Source organism: Astatotilapia calliptera, chromosome 22 (assembly GCF_964374335.1).
Source record: "Astatotilapia calliptera chromosome 22, fAstCal68.1, whole genome shotgun sequence".
Taxonomy (NCBI): domain Eukaryota; kingdom Metazoa; phylum Chordata; class Actinopteri; order Cichliformes; family Cichlidae; genus Astatotilapia; species Astatotilapia calliptera.
The window spans coordinates 7,198,183-7,218,158 of NC_137442.1; the positions used below are offsets into that span (position 1 = coordinate 7,198,183).

The window sequence follows — 19,976 nt, forward strand, 5'->3', positions numbered from 1 at the left end:
TGTTCTTGTTGAAGCGATAGAAAGTATAACTTACTAAAAGTCAAAGACAATTTTTAAATAGCACTTTTTGGCTCTTTGCTTCTCGAGTGAAGAGTGGGGGTAGTTATTATTATTATGGGTATCTCTATAATTTCTCTGTATACAGTTGGATGTGTGAAAAACAAATATATATACCGGTATTTCCATATATGTGCATTTAGGTCTGTGTTTGGGTGTTGTGTGTATGTTTTGGCACATGCAGGTAGCGTGTTATCACGACCAACCTCTCGTTCTTTCACCACACAGCAACATTATCAATAGTATATTTTTCATTGTATCTACATTCTATATTCTACTCTAGAGACAGTATTTTTATAGTCACCATGACTATTTTGTCTGCCATCTTGACTGTTATCAAACCCAGTTGATTCAGGATATATGTGAAATATATATATATATATCTATATATATAGATATGTAGATATATCTATATATATATATATAAATACACACAGGTAAGAAGAAGACTATCAATTCACATTACTTCGGGGTTAGGGCTGTAAAGTGTCTGTCTGCATGCATGTGCAATCACATGCACGCGTGCACACACCCACACAGACATATGTGCATACACACACGTATGCGTGTACACTGTATGATTGTGCTTAAAAATAAACTGTCCTTACTTTGGAGAAGGAAATTTTAGGATGAGCGATGTGAGTGTTATCTCATAAGCAGGCATGTTGACCATGTGCAATATTTCTAAACAACAAAAAAAGACTAAATATTGAAAATATTAAAGTTCTAACACAACCTCTTATGTGCTTGCATTTATTTCATGTCCCTGCATTTCTTGAGTCTTTTATAATGTCGTGTGTCTTATTTGTGAATCTGTGTCGGTGGGAGATGAATCTCTGCAAAAATCATAATGGCAGCAAAATCCCAAAATCCCTGGAACATACAGTGTGTGCTTCTCCAGCTGGCCTTTATCGAGCATATCAGTGTTGAAAGTGCTTATTGGATTAGAGCAGCCTTTGAGATTCAGGTCATATTGGGCGAGAAGCTGGGTTAAGTTAAGGAGACCTGGTCAAAGAGCTTTCAGTACAGTAAAACAGATGCTCTGTGGGAAGCTGGAGATAACACCTGGCTGCCCACTTCTGAACCCTAAATAAATCCATTGGCCTTCATTAGTTCTTTTTTTGTTTTTGTTTACCCAAGCAAGACATAACACCAAAGGCATGAAATAAAATGGAAAAAATACATTTAATTTAAAGGATATGCTGTTAAAGATTTAAACGGCACAGCAGTGTTGAACCTCACAGTGATCGGTCATTGAGTTTTATTTGTATTTCCAATATTTATGTTACTTTTATTACATTTTTACAAAGAGAAAAATTAATATAAGAGTCCAGGCTGTAATATGAACTAAAGTAAAAGGGTGTGAGTTATTTCCGAGAAAAAAAGCTAAATTCTGTGATGTATCTTGAATTTTTTGTTGCTTTTCTACAAATGTTATAGTTTTAAATTTAAATTTAACTGTAGCTGCGGCTCTTTCTGGCCTACATCCCTCCTGTTAATCCAGTTGAAATTTGTAGTTGTTTTGATTTGTAAAATTCAGAGCGGCAAACCTAAGTAGCGGTTGGCTCTAACTCCATCTCCCAGGTGTCATTGCGTGCGGTCTGTTTCTAGGTGTCTAGCAACAGCTATAAGCCCAGACAGCCGGCGGCAACGGGAGCGGTGTTTCTTGGTGTGTCTTTGGTGTGATTGTTCGTTGCCGGTTGTTCATAAGTAATAGTGGTTTAGCTGAAAAAACGGTGAAACAACAACCCTGACCCCTGCACAGAGATATGAGCGGCAGCGGGCGGCCCAGGACCAGCTCGTTTGCTGAGCCGCCAGGTGTTCCAGGAGCCGCTGCTGCGTCCGCCGGATCAGCCGCTGCCGTGGGGAGCAGCACAGGAAAGACCGGGGTCTCGCAGGCCTCCGGTAGCAGCTCGTCAGGATGCTCCAACCTTAAGCTTGCCAGTAAGTTGTAATTATCTACTAACTCCTTATCAGAATGTGCTGAATCAATATGTCATATTACAAGTTACAAACTAAAAACTACACACCGTCGTTATGTGTCACAGCGCAGAGGAAAGTCGTTATTTCTCCGCGAACTGGCTAGCAAGGTTACTAGCCTGCTAACGTTAGCCACTTGTTTTGTACATTACTAGTTCCCTGTCCGGCCGATGGCTCTTTTCACCCCGTCTGGTGTCAAGACTGTTTCACATGCCATCATTTTAATCGAGCAAAACTAAAGCACATTAAAGATTTGAAGTAACTAACTAATATGTGTTTAAAAGCTGCAAGTGGGTTGGATTTTTTTATTGTGGTCATTGTGGCTGCTGAGCTGTTAAATCAGCTCCGTTGTTCTTTGTGACCAAGCTAGACTGTAATACCCCAAGTTGAGTGCTCAATTGAAGGGTCTTTTGTAGGTGTAGCTGAGAGTGCCATTAGCTAACAGTCTGAATCCACTGGTGGAGGGTCAGGGCGGAAAAGTTGCATATTCACCAAGGTCACCTGCGGGGTAGTGTTAAAAAAAGAAGCTTAGCAGCAGGTGGCCGACGCCTGGAGGATGCAAGTGATCCACGTCCAACAGCAGAGCCCAAGGAGTGGGTTTCCTCAGTCTGAGGAGAAATAATAGTATGCCCTTTTATCACTGTAGTAGCGGGTGTAAGCAGAGATCTATGTGTGTGTGTTAATCCAAACCTTATCATCCATTTGCAGCCACTGCCGCGTCTCTTGATATTAGAGCCCAAAAGGGAGGTCATCTCCAGTTCAAAGCCATGTGACCCCTAGTTTCTCTGCAGCAGAACAACACAGACTGATGTCCTATCAAATGTTGCCTTTGGCAATTTAAAGATACTCTTTTGAATGGTTGATCAGGTGTTTTTTTTGTCATGTTTGAGCAACCTGCAAGCTATACCTGGAGGCAGAATTTCTGTCAGTAGGATTTTCCTGAATATATCACCAGGACTGTGATATTTATTTATTTTTATTTTTTTAAACAAGTTCTTTTTGTAAGTTGGGTAAAAATACTTTAATCCATTTTTGTTCATCAGAAATAATAATAAAAAATTTAAAAAAACACCTAAACCTCTGATATGCTTAATTGTATAGCCAGCCTCACTCCCAGCAGACCACAGTGAACCCGGAGCAACGTTGACACGTGAGGGAATGAAGTGATTTGGGGGATTAAAATTAAACTTGGACATGGAGCTTAGTCAATGCAAAGTTGAATTGTAGTGCTTCACAGATGACTGACAAGCCTATAAAAAAAATAATAAAACAAATGAAATAAAAAGTAGAGAGTAAATTATAAAACCAAACAGAATAAAATACAATAACTTATTTTATTTATTTTAAACCATACATGCCTTTTCAAAAGGAGAAGGGAACACAGGAAGGTAACGCCCGATAAATATTTGAAAGGGATTTAACATTAATTACATTATGAAAACTAGATACAGCAAAGCCAATTTAAAAAGTGGTAAGCTATGTCTATAAATCATACTTAATCACAAGCCAGGCTGAAGAGGCCGGTTTTAGATTTTCTATTTCAGTGATTGTTCCTGTGATTTGAAGCATAAAAAGTAAAAAGCTGCCCCACCTGGTATAATGGCGTATACTCTGAGAGCATATAAGACACATTAGGGCTTTTTTCTGGCTAAAAATGGACCTTTGGGGCAGTGATGACTGCAAATATAATCACAATTTCTTCCAGTATATGTAAGGCACAGAATCTGTGTTGCCTTACTAAAGTCTACATTAAACATTAAACACCACTAACAAGAATTTAAAAAAAAAAAAAAAACCAACAACTTTGAAATCATAATCCTGCTGATCTTTCTTTAGGTAGAAAGCCAACACTTTTTTTGTTTTTTGCTGGAAAACTCCTGGATTTGTGCAGCAAAGGACCGTGTAGGGCCTTAATGCGTACCATCCATCTTGTCCAGATAAGCACTCAGGCTGCTGTTTTTTCAAAGACTAGATAGCTGAGCATTTTTCAAGCCTGCTTTAAAAGCTTGGTCACTTGGAGAGATAAAGAAATGGTTTCACTTTTGTGGCATTTTTAAGGAGATAAATGGCAGATCTGGAGATAAATCTCACATGAGAAAAGTTCAGCTCTGAGGCTCCGTCCACACTAATGCGTTTTGAAAACACATCGTTTTCTCTCCATTTTGGCCTCCCATCCACACCGGATGGCGCTTTCCCCAAGGAAAAACGCAGCGTTTTGAAAACGCTCTGGAAAACGAATACAGTGTGTTTGCGTCGCAGTGTGGACAGTGAAAACGCAGACTTTCGAAAACGATGACGCATTTTAGTCATGTGATGCACTCATGTGACTAATTAAACAAAGATAGCGGAGGGCATTATACAGCAGTTGTTTTATTTGCTCTCAATTTTGACAGCCCTTTTAAACATTAATATCAGTTTGTACATGCTCCAGATAGCTTTTCTTCAAATTCTTTAATTCTCACTCGCTTTTGCAACTTTGTACTTTTGTGTTACTTGCAGCAACATCTCCACCTCATTGTTAGTCCATTTGAAAAACTCGGTGCTTTTCCTCGACATTTTGCCGCGACATTTCAACGAGCCGGAAAGTAAATAAACGGCTGACAGAAATGAGGCAGGCCGAATCTTCTTGCGCTTCACGCATGCGCGGTACTGGAACGTAGGCGTTTTCTGCCGTTTCAATGTGGACGCACAACTCTGTGAAAATGACTGAAAACGCTACTGTGGACTCCGAGCGTTTTTCAGACGAAAACGCTGTTTTCAAATCTATCCGGGCTAGTGTGTAGCCTGAGTCAAAGTCCACAACTAAATCTCTAACGCGTTGGCTTGTTTTTCAATGGATCTGTCTGTATAAAGACTGGAAAACATGTAATGTTGAGGCATTTCCTTGATGTTATAAAATACCGGTATTGGTCTAATTTCAGTCCTTTGCTCTGAATATGGTACTTGTTGTTGGTAACTCTTAAAGATGACATTTTTACCTCACTGTGTATTAAACAATGAAGAAAAATGCACCTCCTTATAGCTTAGATTAAATAACAGGTTGCTTACCCACCTGGTTACCTGCCAAAATAGTTTTAATTGGTGTGGAGATGTCCTGAAAACCTTAGTTTTCTGCATTAAGGCCCTGTGTGAATGTACCTCCTGAGCTGACAAGCCCTGACATGTCTTTGAAGTGAAGGAGGAGGACTAAAGACATGCTGTGTACAGTAATCCTCTATGATTACATTTTTGCTGAAATACGCTGTTATTAATACTTATATAATCACTAAAATATTTCTCTCTTGGAAATTAGAGTACCAGCATCAGAATTGATGCTAATATTATGGGATGCTTGACAGTGAATTAAATTTTTTTGTGTGTGTATGTGTATTGTAGAGTTTTTCTATTCAAAAGAGGAAACAGGTCCTGCTTCCATGAAGCAGAACATTTCTTCACATCGTTGTATAATTACCTTGTCGGCTGCTGTCACCGCTGCATCCAGGAAGATGTTCTCTTTTCCTGTTTTGTTTTGTTTTGTTTGTATGGTCTGTGAGCAGCACCAGGATTTATCTCAGGTCTGCTTCATGCATAAAGTGTAATTCCTTTGCAGTGTTTGAAGTTTTATAATGCAAAATACAGTTGAGGATCTAACTTCTAGTTTCGTGCTCATGGAAATCCGATGTCAATGCTGGATGAATGATATGAGGGCTTGACTTTTGCAATGCAATATATAAAATTCAGAGCATCATACCTGTACAGTGGAGGTTGAACATGTAGGACACAAGTCAGGGGCAAGAGACCGTTCGCCTTCCAAGTAAAAGTTGTGATGTTTGAAATGTGTTTATCCATCGGTAAAACTGAGAAAGAGTTATCTATTTTCATTTATGCTTACTGCTTATTCTTAGCAAGCAAGTTGGGGAAAAATGCAATTAAATTAAATCCTGGATGTTTGTCCTTCACACGAATGATGCCACACCTGTAACTGTGAAGCTTTTGTGTAGGTTAACAATGTCAGTATTTCAGGCTGTCTTTTAACTGTAGCAGGTGTTTCCTGGCTTAGAATAGGCCTTGCTGTTGAATAAGTCTGTTAACTTATTCAACAGCATTCATGCGTGTTTCTACCCTTTGAAACATTGTTAAATACTAATGTTGTTAATAAACGAGTGCATAATTCCCAGTAACACACATTTAAAACATTTTTTTTTAATCTGATCCACACAAATATTTATTTTGTTAGGATTAGGTCACTCTACCTGTGACCTGGACAAGCTTTAGAAAACGGACAGCTCAGTGTCAGACTGTCAGTTTGATAAAGTAGGAAATGTGTGTTGAGTCACTATCTCTTCTGTGAAACACTGCAGAGGCGTTTCTGATACAATCATGTGATCACCTCAGGCATGAGGGTATCACAAGGTTGGTAACAGCTACATTGATTTTATGTAAAGTTGATGTAAATCAGCTTACAGTTTACTCACAGATGTAACCTCAGTGTACCGGGAAGTGGACATGTTTGTTTTTTGGTTTGTTTGTTTTTTTATGGACATGTTAAACATAACATGAGTGCTATACTCTAAAACAATAGAAGCCTCTTTCTTCCACCAGCAGTTCTCCCCACAGAGCAGATGCCCTGGTTAGATTTTTTGGAAGATGCTGCTGCATTAAACTGCATATTAATAAGGTAAACTTAATTCTCTTGAACTACTTTGCTTTAAAGTGTGGAGTTCATCTAAGTGCAGTTTGTTTCTTGTGTGTAAAGATATTAACACAGAAACCTGCTGCTTAAGTGTGGCAATTCAGACTACTTCTTGCATAGTGTAACCCTCAGCTGACTAAATTATTTGGCTTATAAATTACCAAGTACGCTTATTTATGGTGCCCATTTTATTCTGTATGGGACTTCAATGTATTTACATTTTGTTTTCAAAGTTTAAAAGGTGTGAAATTATCTTCCATTCAATTAAACTGTGTCCACACCAGAAGTGATTTGCTGCACTGTAGTGACCAGAGATCACAGAATGTACATATTTGGCAACGCAAAAGTGGGCGGGACCTGGGATAAACTTTTCTCAACTTGCAGCAAATGACTGAAGGGGCTACCAGTGAAAGTGTCAAATGTCATATTTGTCATAAGACCTAGTGGTAAATAAGGTAGAGGCTTACTAGACAAGATGGACCTTGTGATTTCCACAAGTGATCATCATCAGTTTCAAAGCGATGCACAGTGAGTGAATGGTTTTCTGTGTGCATATGAATCCTTGTTTACTCAAGTTCTGTTTCAACTGTGGTGTAAAAATTTTCAAAAAGGAACGAGGGGCAAGCTTATTGATGGCATTTAAAAGCAGCTGGAGATGAATGGTTCACGTTGGGTTTTCAGACAGACAGGAAAAAAAGGAGAGAACTGAATAGAAGCTTAACACTCGGTGGTTAATGCTGACAATATGTTTTGATTCCAGCTTACTTTTCCACTGGCTGCAGATATTTGTAGGTTTCTAGCACAACTCTATTTCCGCAAGTAACATGATGGGAAACTTGTTGTGATGCACCATTACCAACTACATTACTAAATCTATTTGTGTCAGTAATACTAGAAAAGGAACACTTAAGGTGGGTACAGTGTGCCCTTATTATTTTAACACCAGCCTTTTATCCTCTGTTGTGCTTCTGTTTCAGAGCAAGTCTAAACAAACACATGGTTTTTAGATGTGTCGTATTTAAAATATTTGCAGAGAAACATTCAAAATCAAGAGTTCTGCAGCAGTAAATCTTGTTCTAGGTCTATTATCATATATAACGATTATGGGTGGGAAATTACAATAAAATCAGAGTGTTTATTGTCGGGACTTGCATGCAAGTGTTCATTTTCCTTGCCACAACAATGAGCCACTTGCAGTAAAATACAACGTATAAATATACAACCAAATTCCTGTTAAGAAACATTTTTTGATTAGAAATATCCCAGTGGGAGATAAATGTTCAGCTGAGGTCATTATTAATTTGACTTGGAGGTTAGGAGGAGTAGATGCAACACGCATTTTTTGATCTGGCTACAATGTATCAGCCTTTTTAAAAAAAAAAAAAAAAAAAAAACTGCAGCTGAATTGGTGTTGGTGTGACAGAGTTTGAATAATGGCATGCATGCAGGGATTATTTCCTCCTGGAGACGCGTGTTTCCCGTCTGTGAATGTCAGGTGAAAGACAGGAAGCCAAGCGGTGACACACAATGCAGCGCTGGTATGAAAACACTGAACCGTGAAGCGGTGATAAATCAGGAACTCTGACGAAGACTGAGAAAAGGCTTCATCTTTATCGTGATAGATTAACAGCCTCGAGCAAGTTACAAGCCCGTGGAAATTATTTTTCATGCTATGAAAAATAAACAGCAGCAGAAGGGGGGGGGGGGAGCAGCATCTAAGACAGTTGCCCTACTTTTAACCTGGACAAGTGAGTGTGTTCATCAGGGTTCAGAGCTTGAACCCAGTCAATGAGGTAGGGAACCCACTGACACGGTCACGCTGCAGGCCTCACGGTTTCAGCTGTAACAGATACTGCCATCGTGTCATTTGGATAACCAGGACAGTTTGCTGTGTGGACACAGACATGCAGGAACACTAGGGTATGCAGTTCTGTGTGAACGAGAACAATATCAATAAGTGCATTGTCTTGTTTGGTAAACAGAGCATTAAGTGTGTGGACATAGAGTGGTAGTGACACAGAACCATCATAGCTACATGACAGTGTTGCCCCATTATTTAGACTGCACAGATAACACAGGAAAATTAAATTTAAAGTTAAAGCAGGGTTGTCATATTAAGTTTAACCAATGGCCACACAGAGAAATGGGAATCGGATCAAGGTTCAGACATAGATTAAGCCTAATCGCAGACCGTCAACACAGGTTTTCATTGAGTTTTTCGTTTAGACTGGGCCTAGGCCTAATCCATGTCTGGGAAACCTGCTGATGCAGTTTATTCGAGGTTTTTCCAGGCTCAAATGAGTCTTTAAGGGTATTGCATAAAGGCATGATTGATCCACATATACTCAAAACTAAGACCCGTCAATTTGCCAAACAAAAATGACATTTTTAATCTTGAGTTTAGTAAACCCCACTGAAAACACAGTATTGGTGATTTTCATTTGGTGGAAACCCAAAACTACTTTGGTCTGTACTGGAAATTTCAGAACTAGTTGACAGGAACAACAGATGATTCCCAAATTTTCATATACAAGACAGTGACTTTTCTGCACGAGGCATATCTTCCTATGAGAATTAGTACTTCTAAACTATGATTCTACTTGGACTGTTGAGGAAACGTTTTGTGTGTTTGTATCCCCCCCCCCTTTTTTTTTTTACTTTTATCTGTTTGTTTGTGGTGGTGGTGTTGATGATGATTGATTGAAGTGTACATGCTAATTTATCAAACATTTTGACACTTAGAAACCTTGTTGGTAAAAAATAGATGTGAAAGGAAATTGGGCCGATGTTGGAGATGCTTTACACTTTTCTCAACTCCAAGGCATGCCTTATCTGATAGAGAACAACCCATGCATTTAATTTCTTTTTGCAGTATTCTGATATTTCTTTCTTTGTAAGAGACTGGGGCTCATCGGAAGAATGTCACCGTCCTTCGGTCTGTGATTCAGTTTTTGCTTTCACACCTCGACCAGCTTTGACCTGAGAGAGAGTCACGGTTTCAGCCACGTATGCAGGATTTCTGTTCTCAGGATTATTTTTACATGCAAAAAATAGCCTCTTTTCCACCAGCACCTACTCAACGTGACTCTACTGAGTTTCGATTCTTTTCCATTATAATTGATTACTACCTCAATGTGGGTGGTGGTATTATAGCAAGGTCCTGTGACATTTTTATGCAAAACAAACACAAAAATGGAGGGCACTTGTGCGTAGCCATTTTCATCATTTCCAGGTTTCCACAAATGACTGGTTTTATTCCTGAAAGTTGCCCTCATGACTCATTGACTGACGTCACTCCCTGGCCAATCAGTGGCGTGCAGTCTGTTGATGGCACATTTTCGGCTCGACTCGGCTCACTTGGAAATCCGTTCGAGTAGGTACTAAAAAAGTACCTGGTACCAGGTTGTACTACCACCTAATGGAAAAACCTAAAAACAGTCGAGTGAAGTAAGTGCTAGTGAAAAAAACGGGCTTTAGTGAGCGAACATCTAGCTGACAGGAAACGAGGTGATGGGAAAAACATGAAATCATGTGTGCAAACCAAAGTCACCACCTTAATGATTGAACCATTCGGGTAGGTTAGATGTCTGGGTAATTGAACCTCAATCTGAGGCTCACGTGTGAAAATGTTAATGGCAGAAAAGTATATTTCCTCCATTTCAGTTAAACAATAATTGAGTGAAATGCCACAGTCTTCCCATTATACTGGAGGCTAATATATGGCTGATGATGCTACAAAAATAATCCTTTTATGTTAGGCTGTTATGACTTAAAAAAAATTTATGAAGACAAAGAAAGTGGCTGGCCTATTTTTGGGTCCATTCCCACTTTAATTAGTCACAGCGTCTTGAATATGAACTCTGTCTTTCGCTCCTTCTTCCTTGGAGGGTTTTGTAAAGTTGACAATCATTCACAGGCTGTCATTAACCTAAATAATCACCCGGCCAGTGGAGAGACAGCCCAGATGTAAAGGCTGTTGGCAGTCAGTTGAATGTCAGGAGTGCTGTTTAGTTTGTATCCTAAAGGTCTTTCATTTCTTTAAGTCTCATAGAAATGAGCCAGAGGGATGACAGGACATTTAAAACCTCCTTATAACTGTTCTGTGGTCTGCAGCACAGTTAACCGCACTATACCTACAATTTTTAACATGCCTCTTCCTGCTTGTTTCCTAGGAGACAGCGGGAAGGTGACAACAGTCGTGGCCACACCGGGTCAGGGACCAGACCGCCCACAGGAAGTCTCCTACACTGACATCAAGGTGAGAAAGAAAGAAAAACTGAAGCTCTATGAAATTACAACTTTCTTTTTCCAAGTCTTCTCCTCATTTTTGTTTTGTCTGTTGAGGATGGTTTTACTTAGTTGCTGCATATTAAACGCACAGTTGTGAACAGCACATGTAAAGCCCCCAGTCTATGTAGCAAGTAGAGACCAAACACACTTGTGCAGAACCAAATGCTTATACGTCTTCTTTGGTTTCTTTTGGATTTTTAAAAATCAGAACAACACAATTTCAGTTTTCTTGAAACTAAAAGAAAATGTATCAAAATCAAACCACTTTTAAGGACTTCTGATTGGTTCTTAGTAGCATCCAGGTTTTCCCCCCCCCCTTTTCTCCAAGAGCAAAATGAATTTATAGTTTATGTAGTTTGTAACAATGAGAAACTGAAGTTGAATCAAACAGTTGGCGAGTACAGTGCGCTTGTCCTCCATTTGTCATTGTTGGTGACGCCACCAAAACATCCAGTCTGTAGGAGAGTTTCAGCTGATGGGTCATCATGATACAGCATCAAGCAGATTTTTCACTGAAGCTGAAATATTTTCAACCCACACAGACGCATTATTGCCACTTTTCTTATTGTCTAACAGAAATTTTTGGCAAACCAAATCGTGCATAAACTTTGTATGTAATCTCAGCAAAAACTGCCCTCGTTTGGTATGACAAGGGCGTTAAAGACGTTAAATGGGATCTGTCGTTCTTATTTCCAACTTTATATTTTTATTGGATTCTCGTGATTAGTTTTTGATGAGTTAGTTTTCATGAGTTTTTAAACGTCACAGGTTTTAGTCCTTGAGGGCCAGTGTCCTGAAACTTTTAAACGTGTCCAGCTGCAACACAACGGAATAAAATAAGTAGGTCATTAGCAAGACTATAGAACTGCATGCTGAGGTGGCAACCCCTAACCTAACTCAAGTAAATTAAAATACATGTGTTTGGAAAAATGTACTCCTAAAAGTACTTTAATTGCACCATGTTCATTCACTCATGAGCTACTGTAACATCACCACCTCAGCATGAAGTTTCAGAACACTGGCCCTCAAGGACTGGAGTTTGACACCCATCCTATAGAGCTACCAGTGGAACAATCTGAATCCTGAGCTTTTGGCTCACAGGGATAAGTCAAACGTTATTTGAAACCTTAATCACTGCATGTGGAATTAATAAGGGTATTGGTCAATGCTGATATTTCCATAATTATTCTGCCAAGCCATAAAAATGCATGATTTTAAAGGTGCACATTCTTTTGCTTGTGTCTTTGGAAAAAATGACATAACTGTGTCAACTGTAGCCTGAAACTACATAAAGAAGAGTGTTGCACAGAGCCAGGCTGTTATCACTTTTAAGATTACTTAATGGCTCTGTAGGTGTGTGTAAATTCAGATTTATCACACTTTTATCACAAAGCCAATAAAATCGTCGTTTAGGCTTATCAGAAATACTTAACTTGTCTGATGCCTGCAGCAGTGGAACGTTATCATTATATTTGTATAATTTGGCAAGAGTCTTAAGCAGAAATAAAATCTGACTACAAACATCTCAATGTGCTTAATCGCCATTTTTAATACCTGTAATTTTAATACCAAAGGATTTAAATGGGAAAATTGCCAAAGAATTTTGATTTATTCATGTACTGTTTCTGTGCTCATGTCTGACTATCCATCTATCTTTTGTGAAACAGTCACAAGATTTAATCTATTAAAACATTTTCTTGATCATTAATTTCCCCTCTTATTTATTTTTATAAACAAATTTTCTACATATGTCCACATAGTTATCATTTCACAGAAGTCCCGCATGAGACCCTTAACACTTCTGTTAGATTACTAATGGAATTTGGTTGGACACCATAAATCGTTAGGTTTAGGCATGAGAAACTACTTCATTAGTTTTATAAGAATAGGCTGAGGTAGGATTAACAAAAAAGGAAGATTGTTTGGATTTAAATACATAAGTTGCTATTTTATAATTTAAATTTTGTGGTTGTTAGAGTGACAGATCTCCACTGAAGAGTCATCATATGCGCTGTAGGCTTGAAAAAGACTTTCAGAAAAAAACAGACTATCAGTCAAAGATGGATAGAGCCAATTTATTACTGTTAAAAGAATGGAAACACCAGCAGCTGCAGCTTTCAGGAAATTAAATAAATGTTTGTGGTTGATCACCTGATGGGCTGTCCTTCAGTCTGACTCTCCTGTTCTGTTAAAACCTTGCAGGTCATTGGGAATGGGTCGTTTGGTGTGGTGTACCAAGCTCGCCTCATCGACACACAGGAGATGGTGGCCATCAAAAAGGTTCTGCAGGATAAGAGGTTCAAGGTAGGCGTGTAATTTAGTTTCTGTAATAATCTTATCAATGGCACCCCCCTCACCCTCCTTGTTAATAGTTTTCGTGATCACTTTGTTTACTTGGTTTCCCTCATTGACTCATGTGTCTGTTTGTACAGAATCGGGAACTACAGATCATGAGGAAGTTGGACCACTGCAACATTGTCCGATTACGTTATTTCTTCTACTCTAGTGGCGAGAAGGTAAAAAAAACCCCAAAAGGGTCATGGTACAGACTACTCTAAAGAGAGCTGAAAGAAGAGATGGTGAAACAAAACTAACATAAGTTAAGCTATGGTTTATAAAAAAAATAGACATAAAATAATTAAACCTCTCTAAACTCCCAGTAGTTTCAGTATGTCGAAACTATAAATAAAAGGAAATGGTGCATGTCCATAATACATATACAGATGCTCAGATATAGCATTAAAAAAATAACCCAACCCTAAAAAGGGGAAGAAATTAGTTTCTTTTACTGATAAATATAGAATCTGATTTAATGTTGCAGAAGTAACTTACTGGAAATGTTTTGTATCAGCGTGCGAGGTTATGCCAGGCTTGTCTGTCTGTTTGCTTAGCTGTCTTAAACCATAAATGCTTTAACTACAGTTACCTTTGTGTCAATCCCTCCATCCTTTGCAGAAGGATGAAGTGTACCTCAACCTCGTGCTGGACTTTGTCCCCGAGACGGTCTACAGGGTTGCCAGGCATTTTAACAAGGCCAAGAGTATTATTCCTATCATATATGTGAAGGTAATTCTGCCCCTAATTTCCTTCCAAAACATTTCCATGTTGTCCAAGTCACAGTATTTTTCTGTTGAAGTTTTTATTCTCCAAAAACTTCAAACATTGTAAAGTTCAGAATTTCCTTCTTGTTTTCAAGAATCTCCTCAGGTCTCCAGTACAAATACCAAGCTTTATGCTATTTATGCCTCTTAATAAATTATTTCTATGTTGTCTGATTTTTGTATTTTGTGTTGACCTCCAACAGGTGTACATGTACCAGTTGTTTCGCAGTCTGGCTTATATCCATTCCCAAGGTGTGTGTCACAGAGACATCAAGCCCCAAAACCTGCTCGTCGACCCAGAAACTGCCGTCCTAAAGCTGTGTGACTTTGGCAGGTAAGCTAAACCAAAAAAATTTCCACACAAATCAGAACTTAATTTAACAGTAGTAGCAGGATTACGTTTATCTGCCTTTTAAGTATATATATTTTTTCTGAAATCTAATATGGGAAGAATAACAGCATTTCTAATGCTTAACACTTAGATTCTGTTCTGTGAATCAAGTTCAACATGCATAGGACTGCAAACAGTCTGAACAGGGTAATGAAGGTGGTTGTCACCTCAATTCAACTCATCTAATCTAGCTATGAGCACATTCATGTGAAAGACTTGGAGTTTGCTGCATGTGATTAATTGGAAACGAGGACACGTCAATGGCTATTAGAGCATTATACTTCACAAAGGAAAAGCAAAGAGTAATGTTGTAAAAATACAAAAAAGTTAACCATAAAACAAGCAGAAAGTAACACAGCTGCTGTAAACGTGTGCTGAGAAAAGCCCTGTACAGAGTGTGAAGTATTAAACAGTGATGTATGGTTTCATGCGTCTTATATTAGATCCAGAAATGACAGCTGGCAAAAACTCAAGTTTAGCGTCAGGAACACGGCTCTGTTTTTATTTTTGGTAGTATTTTATTTTTTTTATTCAAATGCTTATTTTTCTGTTTCACAAGCGCACACGTCTCTCCCAATAGCCTTTCTCCTGCACTCAAGCTGCATTACTGATCTCCTCTTCAGTATCTGCAGATGATGATCAGGCATTTGGTTGAAGATCAGACTTTAATTACAATGTTTAATTAGTTAAATTAAGACGTTGTTAAATGAAAGGACTCATATGGTGTGTAATAAAGTGTTAATCTTGCTCTGCCCAGTTGTGTTAATCTGTCTGATAGAAATAAACTATAATTCAAAACAGCAAATGCCTGATTGCAAATTTTATAAAAGTCATCAAGTACTCTTTTAAGATTATATTGCTTTATGAATGTTTGTATATCATAAAAATTGTTTTCAAATTTTGCTTGCTGACAGAAGGGGAAGGTAAAGGAAAGAAGTTAGTCCTCAGAGTCTATATTTCTCTTTGATGCTCAGGGAAATATAAAAACTTCCGACCCTCTTACTATCTGCACACAGAGGCATCTTCCAGGAATAGTGTCACTATTTTCCAGACAACTGAGTGCTCAGTAGGGAGTCGTTTGGTATATATTGATCTCCTATCTTTCTTTTTTTCCTGCCGTCTTTGTTACCATTTAACGTGATTCTTGTGCTTCCTTCAGCGCAAAGCAGCTTATCCGGGGTGAACCAAATGTGTCGTATATCTGCTCACGGTACTACCGCGCCCCAGAGCTGATTTTTGGCGCCACAGACTACACAGCAAACATCGACATCTGGTCAGCTGGCTGCGTACTGGCAGAGCTGCTGCTCGGACAGCCCATATTCCCCGGCGACAGTGGAGTGGATCAGCTAGTGGAGATTATCAAAGTGAGTTGTTTGTTTGTTTGTTGTTTTGTTTTTTCATTTAAGTCTTTCTGCACCATTCATTTATACTATTAAAATGTAGTCTTGCAAACACTCTGTTTGAAGTAAATGTCTTATCCTCCTCTTCTGTTCTCAGGTGTTAGGAACACCAACAAGGGAACAAATTCGAGAGATGAATCCAAACTACACAGAATTCAAGTTCCCTCAGATCAAAGCGCATCCTTGGACCAAGGTAAATAACACCTGAGGACGAATAACAGCAGCACAGTCAGTTTTCTCCAGGTCTATGCTCTCTGGAAGCAGGTGCACTGTGAATAAGACCGATCTTTTGTCTGAAGTGAGAAATAAAAGTTATCACAGTTTCATCAAGTAAATGAAAAATGTTATGTTGGTAGTTTCTTGTTAATTATATTGATGGCACTGACTTAGATGTCAAGTAACAGTCCCAAAAAATGAAGTATTGTTGTTCATAATGTTAAAAAGAAAATGGCAAAACCAGCAGTTACAGCTTTTATACTTTTTCAGACAAAATGAATCATTTCTGCAAAAGTAAGTTTTAAGAAATGATTTAAAAGTAGATGCAGAATTTGCTAACCTCGGTTCTTTTGCAAAACAGTTCCTCAACTGCAGGGTGTCTAAATTTCCTTTAGTCTGACCCGAGGAACTTGGGCAGTGACTCAGTTTTTGAAGGGGAGTTGATGTGTAATATAGTCGGCGAGCCCATGAAATGCTTTACATTTAAAAGTTTAAAGTCATTTCTGTATCTTAACTGGTAGCTACTGTAGTGTAGCAGGGATAGGAGTCATTTGGTCTTTGGTGTCATTAAGTGTATTTTCAAGTGAAGTCTCGTTCAGTTTGGTGCCCAACGTCCTCTGTAAGCCTCCTTTATGGTTACTGCAATGGTATGCATGACATCATCACAGCCCTGGGAATATTTACATTGGTGTTTGTGGCACTCTGGACTTGCTAGTTTTCTCCAAAACAGTAGGTGTTGCAACCTTTTCACCAGCGCTGGTGCAGAAGAAGTCAAAACAGGAAATGAAGCAGTCACAGAGGTTTTCTCCAGCATGTCTCATATTTTCCAGCTGTTGCAGCTTCTCTCTGTGTGCATTGCTATATGTTGCTGTAGAGCTGTAACACACTCGTAGACATGGCACCAGGTTAGAAAAACTGAGATACCAAAGCACGGGGCACCTACAGCTAGGACATCATTTTTGTTGATGTACCGACTGCTGCTTCCAGTGCAACCATAAAGTGCTGCCACTCAGAAGCAATCATTAGGCTCATCTTTATTGGTAGGTTTATTGAATTTTAAAGCCCTATAATTTATCTTTTCCCTTAAAAAAAGGACCTAAGGAGGAGGAGAGTAGAAAACCTCTTTTAGGTGCACAAGTTTATTAGAGTAAAAAAGAGAAATCCTGTGGTTGTGAGGATGAGGCCACATGGACTTGAGGTGTTTTTAATGTTTGATTAACTGAGATATACAAAAAGTATATACTCAGCATGCAGCCAAGAGAAGAATCCCTTGTAAATTTACTACAAAGCAGCTGGCTCTACTTCAAAAGCTGCCTGCTGTTGCCTTTGTAGATGCAGAACTCCTGCATAGAAATGACTGTCTGTCATTTTGGGTTAACTTTGGGTTAACTTCCAGAATGGAAGAAACCCTGCATTGCATGACACTGGTTAAACATACTGGCATATGGAGCTTGCCAGTATGTTTAACCAATGTCTTGCCAGTATCAAAACATGTTGCTTGATGTCGGAACTTTTGAAGAAAAGCTCTCGTATTTCCTCAGGTGTTTAAACCTCGCACCCCTCCAGAGGCCATTGCGCTTTGCTCTCGGCTGCTGGAGTACACGCCAGCCTCACGCCTCTCCCCGCTAGAGGCCTGTGCACATGCCTTCTTCGACGAACTGCGCCAGCCAAACACGAGGCTGCCCAGTGGACGAGAACTGCCGATGCTCTTCAACTTTAGCACCACAGGTAGCAGAGTTAAAGTCTCGTTTCCTTCCCTTTTTTCTTTGCTAATTGTTCAGCTAAGTTGTAGCTGCTCTGCATGATGATTCTATGTCTGTAACACGACTTTAAAGTCAGTTTGTTCTGCGACTGCTGAGGTGTTCCGGTTAATTCAGTATGCCTCTTTTGTTCTGTTGAATGACACTGCGCTCTCCTTATGACTCAGCGCTAAATAAAAACTCTCCTTTTATTCTCTGCAGAGCTGTCGATCCAGCCTCAGCTGAACTCAATCCTCATTCCTCCTCACGCTCGCTCTCACACAGCTGCTTCTGCACACGGTGGGAAACTCTTATTGTAATTTTACTGACACTGTCAATAGCAGCTGAGAGGGAAAAAAACTGAAATATATTTTTATGTTTTACCTTTTTGATTTTATTTTTTAAAATCCAGACACTGAAGAATTAAAACTCTTAAAATTGTCTTTATATTTTTGAAAACCATCTTTATATCTCATGGAAACATTTTAATAAGCACACCTTATTTAAGTCCCATCCTTGATGTCCCCATCAACATCGTATATTTGTATAAATTTGAACACCTCTGTTATTTTTAGTTCATACAAATCCTTAAAATGCCTTGTAGGGAATTAAACTCATTCACCTGAAAAGTTTATGATGGCCATTTGGTAAAATTGAGACAGGCTGCACAAAATTCTCTAAGTTTAAATGCCTTAAATTAGTTCTTCAAAAGTCTTTCAAAAATATTATGCTGTTTGTACGTCTCAGCAGTAAAAATCTTATGGTTTTGTTGTCACCCTGCTGGGTGGGTGGGCGGTCACCATGGACACCAAAGTTTGTAAATCCGATTACTCGAGAAGGAAGTCGCCTAGGACTTTCAAATTGAAACTTAAGCTACTGTTTTGTACAGATTTAAAATAGATGCAAAGTTGATTTTAAGGCCTTAAGAAGTTTCTGAAGATCTTAAGAGTCACCTTGTGTATTTAAAAAAAACAAACATAAATCTGACATAAATAGTTTGAAATAGAAAGTTTGGGGGAGCGGGTGTTTTTATTTTGTTTTTTCTCTCCTGACACAAGATGGCAGCACTACGCATAAAATTTCAGACTGATTATTTTCTATTACACTGTCTGATGTTTACTGCTCTGTAAAGCTGTAAAGCTTCAATTTAAAGCTCACTGTACCTTTTGCCTCTTCTTCCTCTCCCCTTCAGATGGTACCGGTTCAGATTCATCTCAACACAGTTCAGTACCAGGATCTCTCAACAGCATCTGAAGCAGCTTCTCACCCATCTGCCTGCAAAGCATCACCACGTTTTCTCAGACACACACACACTCTGTGTCCACAGCTGTCCACCATGCTGCTTTGCTATCTTCTTCCATGGTCTGTTTCTGTACAGTAAATCCACTGAGCAAACCCTTCGTTGTTTAGGTGTCAGGGTCGAAACTACGACAGGAGATTGTTACACACACCGAATCGTCCCGCTGCTGCTCGGGTGGTTTTAGAAGGTTCAATAGTCGGGGCTGGTCCTCTGTATTATAAGCTTTTGTTAACCATTTTTTTTCCTTTTTGTTTTCTTTGTTTTTATTTATTTGGCTAGGTAAAATCATTATATACCTGTTTTTCCCCCCTCACTTTTAAGATTATTTTTTTATTCAGTGTTTTTAAATGAGTGCACGCTGCCTGAACAAGACTAGAACTGGGCCCCTCATCACAGGTCGTCACAGTAGGACTTTAATTTAACTCAGGATGGGAGAACAGTTGCAGGGACATTGACATTATTTTAGTCCAGTCCTCTACCTAAGTTACAAATCAAACCTTCAGCTGTTGTTGTTTTAGCTGCAGATGGAAGAAAAAAACAGGCCAGTGCCAGATAAATGTCAGTTTGCCTCGTGTTGGAAACGAGCATCCTTACAGGTGTGTCTGCTAAAGGAACTAAACGCTTCTCTGACTAAACTATATATACCCAACAAGGAAGGAGTCTTAATTTTTTTGAGGCTTGAGACCCTTTCTCAGTTTTTAACCATGTTTTTACTTTTAAAATTAGGTCCCACATTGTCGGCCACAGAGGCATATTTGTAGGAAAGGGCACTTAAGTGCAACTCGAAAAGAAGGCATCACTTTTCAGGAAATAGTTTTAGACCTATTAGG

The 19,976-nt window shown here is 39.0% G+C and overlaps 1 protein-coding gene and 1 long non-coding RNA gene across 2 annotated transcripts; one reads left to right on the forward strand and one right to left on the reverse strand.

Moving 5' to 3' along the window:
* Positions 1 to 1,667: 1,667 nt before the first annotated feature.
* Positions 1,668 to 19,868, forward strand: gsk3aa (glycogen synthase kinase 3 alpha a). The gene is made up of 11 exons (XM_026155884.2): positions 1,668 to 2,001; positions 10,882 to 10,967; positions 13,202 to 13,303; positions 13,432 to 13,515; positions 13,955 to 14,065; positions 14,304 to 14,434; positions 15,651 to 15,855; positions 15,989 to 16,084; positions 17,649 to 17,835; positions 18,069 to 18,146; positions 19,039 to 19,868. The coding sequence occupies exons 1-11, from the start codon at positions 1,827 to 1,829 to the stop codon at positions 19,098 to 19,100; spliced, it is 1,317 nt and encodes a 438-aa protein (XP_026011669.1). The 5' UTR covers positions 1,668 to 1,826; the 3' UTR covers positions 19,101 to 19,868.
* Positions 2,329 to 2,852, reverse strand: LOC145423528 (uncharacterized). The gene is made up of 2 exons (XR_013904582.1): positions 2,728 to 2,852; positions 2,329 to 2,645 (listed from the first exon to the last, which is right to left on the reverse strand). It is a non-coding gene; the product is annotated as an uncharacterized LOC145423528 (long non-coding RNA).
* Positions 19,869 to 19,976: the final 108 nt, after the last annotated feature.